The following is a 13,264-nucleotide window of genomic DNA, read 5'->3' as shown; positions in this document are numbered from 1 at the left end:
GAAATAAATTTCACTTACCGCTATGTGTAAATGCCTGTAATCATGAGACACACATCTGGCAAAACTGGGTGGGGCCCAAAAAGCGATTCCGCGAGTGTTCAGCAAACATCTGCGGCTGGCAGAGCCTATGCAATACGCAAAGGAAGCAAAATTATACAAATCGTTGCAATTAAATAGTTCTTGCATTTGATACAGCACCTCTTCAGTTTTAAACATCCAACATATTTCACAGGTATTTGCTGTCTAGCTACTGAATATTTTGTAGGCAAATTAGCATCTATTATGTGTATCAATCTGGTTCAATTGGTAGCACAAATCTGAGTCAGGAGGTTGTGGGTTTAAGACCCACCTCGGGACTTGTAACCCATATAGTTTATGCTGAGACTCCATTGCAGTGCTGGGGTGGCTAAGTTATCAGTGCTGCATCCTTTGGATGAGTCATTAAACCGAGGTCCTTTGTGTCTGTCCAGGTGGACTTTGAAGATCCCATGGCACTATTCAAAAAGAGAAGGGAGTGTCTCCTGGTGTCCTGGCCAACAATCTTCCAGATAAGTATTTGGGGAGGATAAGTTAGCAAGGCTATTGGAGAGAGTGGGGAGTGGGATTGATTTAGATAGGTCTTTGAAAGAGCCGGTGCAGACTTGATGAGCCGAATGGCCTCCTTCTGTGCTGTATAATTCTATGATTCTATGATAAAATTGGTCACCAATTCCATGGTTATTTGTAGGGCATTGCTGTACCACAATGGTTGCCTCATTCACCCACAAAATACACAGTCTCACCACTTTACACTGTATCCTATGAAAAGCTTTGCAACGTTTTAACAACATGATAAGGCACAATATCAAATGCAAGTATTATTATTATTAGTTTACACATATGAATGCCTCACAAATAACGATGACAAGAAGACACAGGTTTACAGTTGCAATGGGCAACTTCAGGACAGATTCCATGATGTTTTTCTTTACGCAGAGGATAATCAATGACTGGAACAAGTGGCCAGGAAAGGTCATTCAGGCCAAGACAGTGGGACTTATTTAAAAAGCAGTTTAATTTTCAGGTGGTTGTTCTGGAGAGATGAGATTGGATAGGCCAAAAACCCTTTTTCATTTAAACCGATCTGTGATCTTGTGATTAATAATAAGGCAAAAGAGAGTTAAATTGGAATTAAATGATCTACCAACATTTAATAAACTGGTGGAACAGACTTGATCGGCTTCTCTTGTTTTCCTGAAGTGAATAACCAATTGGTGATCAGAACACTGGGAGAAACTCTCTTCTTTTTAAACAGTGTCATGGTATCTTTAACATCCATTTAAATGGAAAGACAGGAACTTGATTTAATGCGTCATAAAATAATGATACCTTTGATGTTGCAGCGCTCCACTAGCACTGCTCTGGAGTAGTACAATAATAACAATAATAATAATTCTTGCATTTGATACAGCACCTTATCATGTTGTTGAGACATCTCAAAGCGCTTCACAGAATATACTATAAAGTAGATTGACTGTGTATATTCTGGGTAAAATGTGAGTAAGAATGTGAGCTCAAATGCCTGAAATTGAGCTTGTACCTACAGGGTTATGATTCAGAATGCCAGCAACTGAGCAAGGCTGACCATTAACAGTACAAAACTATAATAACTGCCCTTGTCCCAGTACTCCTCAATCATGCCAGACATTCAGCAATGTTTTGTGCAAGGTTTGTATCCTTCTCACAGAGTTCAATAACGCACTGAATATCATTCAATTTTTAATGAACTGATGTCTAGACCTTGCTTAAAAATCTACTTTATTGATATGATCACACCATGGCATTGTCAGGACTGACATTTTAGAACTGGAACTCCAACTGGAACTCCAACTGAATTGCCTTCGTGCAATTTAATATCTTTTCACACAAAGCTGCATTTTTATTGGGGAAAAAAACATAGTTTATAAAGGTGCTAAAGAAACATACCCATGACTAGAATATGCTGGAGAGCAGCAAGCCAATAAATCCTCAGCTTATGGTTCAGAAAGTTGTGGGCCGGCTACAAACCATGTCGTTGTTATAGTAAATAGGTAGTATATATACACCGAATATATATTTAACAGCTTCAGGCACACGTAGTTCATGGTCCATTCTTACACAACTAAACCATTGGGTCCCACAAAGTCCATGCTGGTGTTTTCATGCATCTCAGTCACAACAACAACTTGCACTTATACAGCGCCCTTCTCAGAGCGCTTAAAATTGGATCACCCCGCCCCCACCCACCCAAACTCTAGGCCCCCTACAACATACCAACCAGGCTAATCCCTTGATTCAGTGATCACTGTCCTGCTCCTTGTCCTCTGCCCTATCCACCCGACCTCCAGTCATTCTGCCCATTCTCTGGAACTTCATTCTAGAGCCCCTCCCTGTGTTCAAGGCCCATCTCAAGGCGTACTTCTTTGACCATGATTTCAGTTATCTTTCCCCACCCCACCCTCGTCAACTTCCACCTTTATCTCGGATGCCCAGCCAGCAATGTCAAGTTTGTTATGGGGTCATGAGGTGAAAGGCACTACACATATTGTATTATTCTGTAATCAGCATTTTCCCATCATCTTGGTACAACGTCCTCCTATCATGAAAGGCGCTATACAAATATAATTTGTTGTTGTTGTTGAACATGGCAGTATTCAAAAAGAGATGGCAATTGTTCCCTGTTCTGGCCACAGCCCCCAGATAAAATTGGACATTCACTGCACGACTGTTTGTGGGACATAGCTGTGTGTTAATAGCCTGCTGCATTCGCCTACAAATACAATCTTTACACTTTACAGTATATCCTGCGAACCACTGTGAGACATCCTCCCAATGTGAAATGAGCTATATAAAATGTAAGCATTATTTCAAGACAGTGGACTTGAATCGTTTTACCTTATCGGCTACTATGCTTCTCTAAAAGCATGTGGTCTTAATCAGCAGGCAAGAGTGACATTCAGTTAATTAACTAATTTTCATTTCCCATCCCAGGAGGTGTTTGGTATAAGCTCGCCATCTCCTAAAATTCTGCAAAAATTGGGAATCACAAGAACAAATCCACAGCCTCTAATGCTTCGTAATTCCAGGCTGCTCATATAATTTGGCCAAATGACCTTGAATCATCTACAGGAAAATATTTAGCAAAAATAAAATGACTTGAATTAAACAGTCATTACAGCACAAAAGCATGTTACAAAGCACAGGAGAAATTCATTCATCAGTATATTAAAATTCACACCACGTACATGGAGCAAAATATCATTACAGAATATGAATGGCTATGTGCATCATAACATTCTCATAGAAACAATTTGACTTTAAATGGATGATGCTTAGTAAATTGTGCTTCTGCAGGAACTGCAAGTTCACAATGAAATCACTTACTCATAGCTATTACCCATACCTATTAGCAGTAAAAATGTGTCATGTTGGAGTAACTCGGGCAGCTATTTGGCAACACAACATGCACGTGAAAACAGCATTGAAGGCTCTCTGAGGTAATTTGAGCCTATAGTATTAATGTGAACTTCAGATGGTAGCTCTCTGAAGAATTCAAACAAAACAATGGAGTCTAAAATGGAGCATTTCTAACAGCAATTCTTGTAACCTGGCAGAATTTCTAAAGAATTGCCTCATTTTAGACCCCAAATGACAATCTGATAGAATAGAATAATACCTAATAATGTCAAAGGTTCAGCTCTGAATGTTTATTCTAAACTCACTGATTCCATCTAAACAGTCAGGCTGCCTCGACAAGCAGTGTGTGAAACACATAGCATTTATATTCCTTAATGATGATTTGCTCTACGTCCAGTGTGAATTATAATGCACTAATGAATACATTTCACCTGTACTCTAACATGCTTTTGTGCTATAATGACTGTTATCTGATTAAACCCATTTCATTCTTTGGCTCAGTATGATAATCTTCCTATGGAGAGAGTGTAGCATGGGTTCACAAGGATGATACCAACATTAGCAACCAAACAACTCTTTTTAGACGCGTAATCTCATTTAGAATTTTAGTGGGTTTGGGTGTGCAATTATCTCCTCCTTTGCTCAAGTGTACAAATACAGTCATTATTATGTGAGATTGATGATTATGTCTGAACCGGAAAGAAAAATGCACAGGAAAGGATAGCCTCAACACACAGTATCCTTACTGTTGCAATATTACCTGTTGCATTCGGAGGGCATTTGTTATAGACGAGTTCGCCAGCTGCAGTCCGCTTCCAGGTCATTGCCATGATGTAGTCATCTCTGCACATCTCATGGGGAGCTGCAGAAAAGACACAATTAATTGCATTGCTTAAAAGTCTTGAGGAATAAGCAATTTCTCGCAATAAATAAGAATCCAAATATCACTGTCCGGAATAAGTGGAACTAAATGTGACTTCCCTTTGAGAGAGGTGTTACTGCTTAACTCATTTTTAAAGTAAGTACTGGCTTGGAGTCCTGGCAAACAATCCCCCAGGTACAATTAGTCATTACTTCATGGTTGTTTGTGGGACATTGCTATTTGTAAACTCTCTGTTGATGGGATACAATCACAAAATTGTACAGTAAAATCTTGTGAAGATCTTTGACATGTTTCATTGATGCAATCATAATAATAAACCTTGCATTTGATATCAAGATCACAAAATTGGTTTGCATGAAGAAAGCGTTCAACTCATCTGATTTCATCACTTCAGAACACCCACCCTGCTGTCCCTCATCATCACAGCATCAAGCTTCTTTTTAAACAAGTCCAAATTCCTGGCCTCAACCTTCATGCAACTCGTTCCAGTTGATAATTATCCTCTGAGTAAAGCAAAAATCCTAGTATCTGTCTTGAAATTGCCCTTTGCAACTTTAAACCTATGTCCTATTGTTTTCTATCCTAAAGCACTATTCTGGGTTTACTTTTTCAATTCCATTTAAAGTGTTATAAATCTCTATGAGATCCTACCTCAGTTTTCTTCTCTAAGGACTGAAGAGCCCTAGCTTGTCTAATTATTGCTCATAATTCCTCTGATACTGGGATCATGCTAGTCGCTCTCCTCTGTAGGGTCTCGGCACAATCAGAGACTTGGTTTAATCCAAACAACTCTTGGAGTTTAACGTTTCTGGTTACCAACTTTTTTAGGAGACTGAGTAGGAAAAAAGCGATGGGGGAGAATATTAATCAAAGATTGCACTGAAACATATGGATGATGAAGTGTTGGTGAAAAGATTTAATCTATCTGGATAGAAAATCAAAGGGCAGTAGTAATCTGTTGGGAACGTATTATAGATCACTGAACAGTGGAAATGAGATGGAGCAAGAGATCTGTAGACAAGTTCGGGGGATGTGCAGAAATAACTGAATCATACAAATTAGGTCTTGATTTATCCTAAAATGGACTGGGTCAAAGAATATTTGAGTGGTTAAAAAAAGGAAGTTTGCTGATGTGTGAGTATTATTTTTAATCAGAATGTTTCCAGTCCATCTAGAAAGAATGATTTATTCTAGAAAATGAAATGGGACAAGAGAGTAATGTGAGAGCTGGTGCGTAACTAACAAACAGAGACCACACATTAATAGATTTGATGTAAACAAATAAAAAGAGGGAAAATAGCTAAGGACAAAGGTACTCGAGTAGAAAAAACATATTCATGAAGGATGGAAAACAGCTCGCACAGATAAATTAGATAGAAAAGCTGGCAGATAGAACAATAGATGAACAAGTATGAGATGAATAGGGTGCAGATTATGAGTAACAAGTAAAGTTGAACCATGGTTCCTTACATGAATAGAGAAATAAAGTTAAACCGTGGTTCCTTGGATGAATAGAGAAATGAAAATAAGATTTAAAAGATAAGAAACCAGGCAGAGTATCGAAAATATAGAATTGAAGTAAAGAAAAAAATCAGAAGGGCCAAGATGGGAGATGAGGAAAGGCTGGCTGGAACCATAAAGAAAAGTATCAAAGTATTTATAAATGTATAAAAAACAAAAGAATAAAGGAGCAGCTGGTCTAATTATAGTCAAAAAGGGAAATCTAGTCATGGAAGGTAAGGGTATAGCACAGATATGGAATGGGTACTTTGTCTGTATTTAAGAAGAGTGTGATAGTGAGGAACGAATACACCAGCGAAGGAGATGCAAGAATTATAGTGAACTAAAAACTCAAAGTGAAACTCCGAAGATCCTGAAAGAGGTCAGAAAGATACTTTAACTGCAATCTTTTGAATAATATTTGGTACAATGTTTTACAATACAATTCACATTTATATAAAGAACTACATTGGGAGAACTCTCAAAGCGCTTTACACTGCTGAATGGGCACCCGAGCCAGGAATGTAAACTGAAGAGGTTGGGGGAGGAGACAAATGACCGAAAGTCCAGTCAAAAGGTTAAGTCAAGTCTTGAGGTGGGCTTTGAAAGAGATTCTGAGGGACTCCGTAATTGAGTTCCAGAGAGTGGAGCAGAATAGCTGAAAGCCCACCCGTAGAAGGGGTGGATTGTGTGGTGTAATGGTCTGCCTGAAGACTTGAGGGTTTCTGACATAACACCTCTGTTCAATAAGGAAGAATGGGATAAGCTGAGTAACTGTAGACCAGTCAGCCTAACATCCTGCGGGAAAACATTTACAGGATGTTAAACAGGATAATATTAATAACCACTTAGAAAGACATGAGCCGATTGAAGACAGACATCATGGATTTGACAAAATGATTCAGAGAATTGATGAAGGTAATGCTGTGGGTGTGGTCATTTGGATTTTTACAAGGCTTTTAATAAGAAGCTTGTTAAAAAATAATACTTCTTATTTTGTTGATTAGCCGGGTGTCTGACACATGGGGAAACACATCACCATGCTTAAGAGTATCCAAATCAAACCGAGAATTCCATGCATCCCACCTACACATGGATGTGTATTGGAATGGAATGTGCTTTCTCTCCATGTATTATCGCAACATCAAAATATCTCAGTGTTACACAGGATTTATTGTAAAGAGAAGTGACTGTGTATACTAATTTGCATACAGCAATCTCCCACAAACAACCATAAAGTACTTTTAATGTTCATCTGAACAAGTGTATTGGACCTCAGATTATCATGTCATCAAATGATTGCAACTCTAACACCATAGCACTTCCTGGCACTGCACTGGTTTATTAATCTCGACTTTGAACCCACAACCTTCTGACTCAGAGAGTACTAGCAACTAAAATGACATCTAAATAATGTAACAATTAAATGGTTCTATGTAATATAGAGGTACAAACAGCAAAACTGTAATCTCAGTGGGTGGATCTTCAGGGGAACATACAACTATATTTACGTGGAAGCGTTATCCAAAAATGTATTTGCTTGATCTAAGTAAACTGAAGCCTGACTTTCCAGGTTGTGTTTATATACACTGCAATATTGCTTTGATGTTGCACAGACTGCTCTGAAGATAAGAACCAGAAAATACATTAAAAAGGAATTCACAATTTCTTGCTAATCAAAACATACAATGGTGCTAGTCTAATTGATCTGCTTGAGCTGATAAAAGGGCTGCAGAAACTGTTTTGAATCTGGGTTTGCCAGATGGTGTTGGTATAGTTACAGCGTTGAGGTTGAACCACTCTAAAACCTAACTGTATATCAAGGATTGCTACTCAAAAACACATGCAGAATCTGGCAATATTGTAGATGACTGTCCAAAGTTGAGTGGCCACACTGAATTTAATTATGACAAATTACACTTGTATCGCGCCCGTCACATTGGAAATTCGTGCCAGGGCACTGGAGGAACAAAAGTAAATATATGGTGAATAAAGATCTGTAAAGACTACAAAGTAATACAGAACTCTGAGTGGAGATAAAATAACATGAAATGTGATCTGCCTACCTGGGCATCTTTTTTCATTGCATGTTCTGACTTCCTCCCCTGACCCTTCACAAGGGTATCCTTTGACACTTGTACCTTGACACATTCGAAAGCGTCGCTGCCAGCCACTGTCACAGGTCTTGGAACACAAACTCCAATGGTTCCATGAACCCCATTTTCCATCAGCTTAAAAATAATAAAAAGCCATTAACATATTAGAATGATTAATTTGCCACAGTCGGTAGCAAAACAGCCATATCTAGTGCTTAGCGTAGTTTACCCTGTCTTGTGTTGCTGGTGGAATGCCTCTCAGTGCTTAAGATTCCAGAGGTTGTCAAACATGGGAAAGTTATTTAGTAAACTCTATGCATTAAATCCCACATAGGTGATATACACACTATATGTAAAATATATACATCATAGCCATGAACATTATGTTTTTCATTAAAGTAGCTATTTGTGTTCCATACAGGTGTAGTGAGAGTCATAATCCCAGTATTCGCATCCTCATTAAGATCAATTAAATCACATCACTAAAATTCCCTTCGGTGTAGTGACGATGGCTGATCCTCTGACTTTCCATTTGAAATCAAATTCTAACCTGAAATTACTCTTTCTCAATTCATTGGAAACTTTTAAAATATTATGATTTGACCAAACTACATTCTAAACCAAAATCGCAACATTCAGTCTTCATGTTGTAATACGTGACTAATTATATATCAAGGAGTATAATATTTTTGAAATATTGTATTGTTTCTCTAACTATAAAATTTTCTTTCTCCAGTTTTCCTTTTAGCTTCTGCTCTTTGTTTCTTTTTCTTTTTGTCATCCAGTTTCATTCCTCTGTCTCCGTTGGTTACTTCTCTCTCGCTCTCTGTTAGTTCTCTCTTGCTGTGTGCTTAAAGCTTTTTTTTGCTCTCTCTATGTTTCCTTGTATTCCCTGGGAGTTCTCTTGTTTTGCTCTTATATCCCAGTTCATGCCTGTTTGCATTTTGCTCCAATATGTCACCTCTGTTATTGTCATTGTTGAATGGGGGTGATTGCAAGCTTTTTATTGGAAGAAGAGTTTCCCTGCTTAGTTTGAGATATAGCCAGAATATATACACCTTCATGTGATCATCTATTTGGTATTAAACGTGGTTTGAGGTAGTTGTTTGTGGATCTTCACACTGTAAAATGAGGTACATGTCAGTCCCCACTCTCCATATGGAGATGACAAGAGCAAGCTAGATTCGCTCAGTATAGATTATTTCACAATGATAGTCTTAATTTTTCGACCAGTGACAACATTTGTTCAGTGATATAATCTCTGGTATGGAATCATTTAAATATTGATGGAACATTTTTCATTTTATACAGTGCATACATTGCTGAAACATCTCAAAGCATTTACAAAAAATATAAAGAGTGAATTGAAGTATTTATAAACAAATGCAGCAGCCAATTTCCACACAGCAATGTCCCACAAATATTCAAGTGATTGGCCAATTTATCCAAGGTACTGCTGGCCAAGACTGCAAGAAAACCCCCCTTCTATTTTTACACCCTGTGAGTTCAAGATCTGATGTGTAGTTTGAATCCACAATCTTCTCACCAGAGGTAAGAGGCTGACAACGAAAGATTCTGTGTTGCGATGATTATTGTATAGTTCTATTATTTGAATTCCTGATCTGCCCTGTTCATGGTTACATTAACATTCCTGAGTAAAATGATTCCAATATTCCAGCTGATGTTATGAATCAGATTATCTAAACTAATTAAATAGCAGTTGTGTGGCACAGCATGTTAATGAATTTATGCACTGCCACAATGGATAGTAAAGCAAAGAGGGAAAAGCCGAGAACATAATGAACCTAGAAGTTTGATGACATTATTTGAGAGCAGGTAAATCCTTGTATGTCTATGAATGCAGTTTGAAGATTCAGAACCATTTGAGTACTGTTATGGTGTGTACAACAAGGGAACCAGCTCCTGCACAACAACAACTTGCACTTTTCACACAGGGTAGCGCCTCAGAGCACCCAACAGTAGTGCAGCCTGGGGGCGAGCTGGGGGAAGCAGGTCGAAGAGGAAGGTCTTAAGGTGTGTTCTGAAAATGGGGACAAGACGGAGGGATTGAAGGAGAGAGTTCTTGACTTTGGGGCTGCATTTGATATATTTGACTGTCTGGGGAGGAGAGAAGGATTTAACCAACTGTTTTCATTAAAGTATAAAACAGAAAGCACGACCTTGTCATAAATTCTACTCGTGTTTCTCTTTCGAGCCCTAAAACTATTTAGAGAGTATAAATAGTTGATTGCGCGAGGTATCAGTGACCGCAGCCAAACTTTAGTGCACAAGTTTAGGCAGGCAAATGGAATATGAGGGCTGAGCTAGGAGACATAGACAGGGAGACATGACTCGGGGAGAAATCAGTTGAGGATAAATGGACATTCTTAAAAATATTATACAGGACCTGCAGGATAAGAACATATCCAAGTGAAGCAGGGACAAAATAAACCAAAACAACAACAACGACATGCATTTATATAGCACCCTTCACTCCAGACTACGTATCGGAGTGCTTAATACATAATATACAAAAACATACCAAAACTGGATCAACCGGAAATGAAAAAGAGAGATAAAGAATAAAAGGAAGACATATAAAGCTGTTAGGGGGAAAGATGACTACTGGATTGACTATAAGACTCCATAGAAAGGTAAAAAAAAAAGATTTGGGGAAACAAAAAGTAACTGGAAAGGAAAAAAGCAGCAAATTCAACTATAAAGTCATAACATTTGTTCCATGATACAATAAGAGGGTAGTTAGGGAAGAGATTACAACCCTAAGGAATTCAAATGGGGTTGAAAATAACAATGAACACGAGGTAGTAAACACATTAAATGACTACTTCCTGAATTTTTTTTTAACCACTAATTGTTTATGCTCTCCAACATCCAGCAAATATTGTTCGAGCTGAGATTCTGGAAAGGCTCAAGTGGTTTGAAACTAATTAATCTCCCAGAATGGATGAACTGATCCTAGGGTACGTTGGATGACAGGAGATTTGTGCAGCACTAATAAACATTATGAAGGAGTCAATCATCACAGAGAAGTTCCAACAGACTGGAAACAGGCAGATGTTTTTTCATCACATTCAATGAAGGTGACAGAAGCATACCTGACAACTACTGACCCATTAGTCTAACCTCAATAATTGGAAGAATATGGAGTCAATCATCAGAAAGAAAATATAAAATTACAGGTTTAAAACTAATCTAATAAATGACAACCAATATGAGTTGAGAAGGGTAAGTTTTTTCTGACCAATATTGTATACTCTTTTTTGAGGAGGCGACACCCCAAAATGAGAGTGGGAAGCCATATCGTGTAATATATCAAGTTTTCCAAAAGGCATTTGACAAATAACCATATGAAATACTCCTTGACAAACTGTGGCCACTGGATAACAAGACACTGTATTCAGAATTTGGTGAAGGTTAAGAAGCATAGACTTTTTGTCAGGGGAGTTGTGTCAAAATGGTGGTGGGGGGGTGAAGGTGGAGGGGAAATTAGTGGCCTTGGGAGTCTGTACTCGCACCCCTCCTGTTCCTTATGTAAACTGCAGATCCAGTCAGTATGAATTAGTTATTTCAGATTTAATTTGCAGGGAACTGTAAAATCAGAAAGGCATCAAAGATCGTACAGAGACCTTGATAGAATGTGCACACATGGGCTCATAACTGGTAAATTAAGTTTAACACAAATAAATGTACGGTATTCCATATGGGACAAATGTGTACTTCAAGAGTGGGATAGAACTTGCCAAAGGGGAAGTTAAAAGAGATTAAGTAGCGTAGGTTAAATCATTGCTCGAAAAGGGGTGAGACAGCAATGAACAAGGCAAACAGGACACTGGGCCACTTTGCCAAAATGAGTTGAGTGTAGATTCCCGGATGTCGTATTCAAGCTATAAAATGTTCTGGTCAGGCTGGAATATTGCATAGAGTTCTGGTCACTACAACATAGAGGCTCTCAGGCCCTAGAGGCAATGAAGAGAAGAGGAACAAGGGTTATCCCCGGTGTTAGTTGGTCTCCAGAGTCCCCAAAGTGTGAATTTGGGTATTGCTAGAGTTTAACAGTTATACCTGCAAAGCTTGCCATTACAAATCCAAACTGTATCCAAATTGCTCAGACTGCTCCAAAAGATTGCTTTCATTTTGATATCCCATTGCCAGCCATGCCTTAAACTGGCTCAGTTACAGGGAAATTCACTTATAACTGCCCCATCCCCAGGAACGTAGTCACTAGTTGGTCATTAGACGTACAACAAATGCAGGTTTAAGTCCTCACTGGGTGGAGAGCAGGGACCAGGAACCCCTTGCGAGATTCTTCACAAACAGCACAACTCAGCATGAAATGCGTGAAAGCATTGCTACCATCTTCCTGCCTCTGTGGGTTCTTTTTTAATGCAGAAGCAATTGATTCAATTATAAGATTCTCTTAGATTAGCTGTATTTCTTTGTTTCACTTCCATTGTTCATCAGTTGTTTCCTGTTCCACTCCATCTCATTCTGAAGCAGCCGCTTTCATTCCAAACACTTCATTACTTTAACAGACACTCAACTTATTCAAAAAATTACAAAAACTCACAGTGATTGAGACCGACAGATTAAAATGTCAGAATGCCAGCAGCCTGGAATGTGGCCGGTAAAGTGAGCCATCTTACTCAGGAACCATTCGTCACGGATTTGTTTGACGGACATCAGAAAAACAATTAAAAGGTTTAAATGGGGGAAATTTACAGTTCCAGGGTACTAACTGAAAATGTGCTGCCACAATTTACTTTTACCGAAGAGATAAATGTTGCAGACCTAACTTCCTGAGGAATGTATCACTTCCTGAAAAGCCAACATCCCTGGAAAACAAATGATTGCAATTTATTCCACCGCTGCTTCACACAACGTTGAATTTAGGCAGTAGAATCAAAGTCGAGAATTGACACACTCATGCAGAGGATTACAACAACAACAACAAGATTCCATTTATAGAGCGCCTTTCACGTCGGGAGGACGTCCCAAGGCTCTGGACAGTTGGGTCAGGACCCGAGCAGGGGGGAAATGGTCAGGGTGAGCAGAGGGAAGGGAGGGAACGAGGAGGGGGTAGAGAATCGAGAGGAGAGCTGAAGGCTCGGTCAAAGAGAAAGGCCTTGAGACCGGCCTTGAAGGAGGAAAGGGAGGAAGCGAGGCGAAGGCACTGGGGGATGGATTAGATAGTTATCTTCTGAGCCAGGGGTGAGTGTGGGAGAAGAGGGAAAAGGTGTTAAGGTCAATTCAGTTTCAGGGGTAGAAAGGTGTCCTGATTTACATTTGACTGGGAACTGAGCAGTAATTCTAATTAAAACAGAGTTTGGAA

The 13,264-nt window shown here is 38.9% G+C and overlaps 1 protein-coding gene across 1 annotated transcript in view; it reads right to left on the bottom strand.

Moving 5' to 3' along the window:
* Positions 1–13,264, bottom strand: part of LOC103179634 (adhesion G protein-coupled receptor B2) — a 175,245-nt gene that overhangs the window by 106,503 nt on the left and 55,478 nt on the right. Inside the window, exons 7-9 of the mRNA XM_042338794.1 lie at positions 7,885–8,049; positions 4,196–4,297; positions 19–125 (exon numbers count right to left, since the gene is read on the bottom strand). Of these exons, the coding sequence (XP_042194728.1) occupies positions 19–125; positions 4,196–4,297; positions 7,885–8,049 (374 nt within the window). The remainder of the gene's footprint in view (positions 1–18; positions 126–4,195; positions 4,298–7,884; positions 8,050–13,264) is intronic.

This window comes from Callorhinchus milii, unplaced genomic scaffold, assembly GCF_018977255.1.
Source record: "Callorhinchus milii isolate IMCB2004 unplaced genomic scaffold, IMCB_Cmil_1.0 Scaffold10, whole genome shotgun sequence".
Classification (NCBI taxonomy): domain Eukaryota; kingdom Metazoa; phylum Chordata; class Chondrichthyes; order Chimaeriformes; family Callorhinchidae; genus Callorhinchus; species Callorhinchus milii.
The sequence above is the reverse complement of the archived record's forward strand: the minus strand, read 5'-3'. Positions and strand labels throughout refer to the sequence as shown.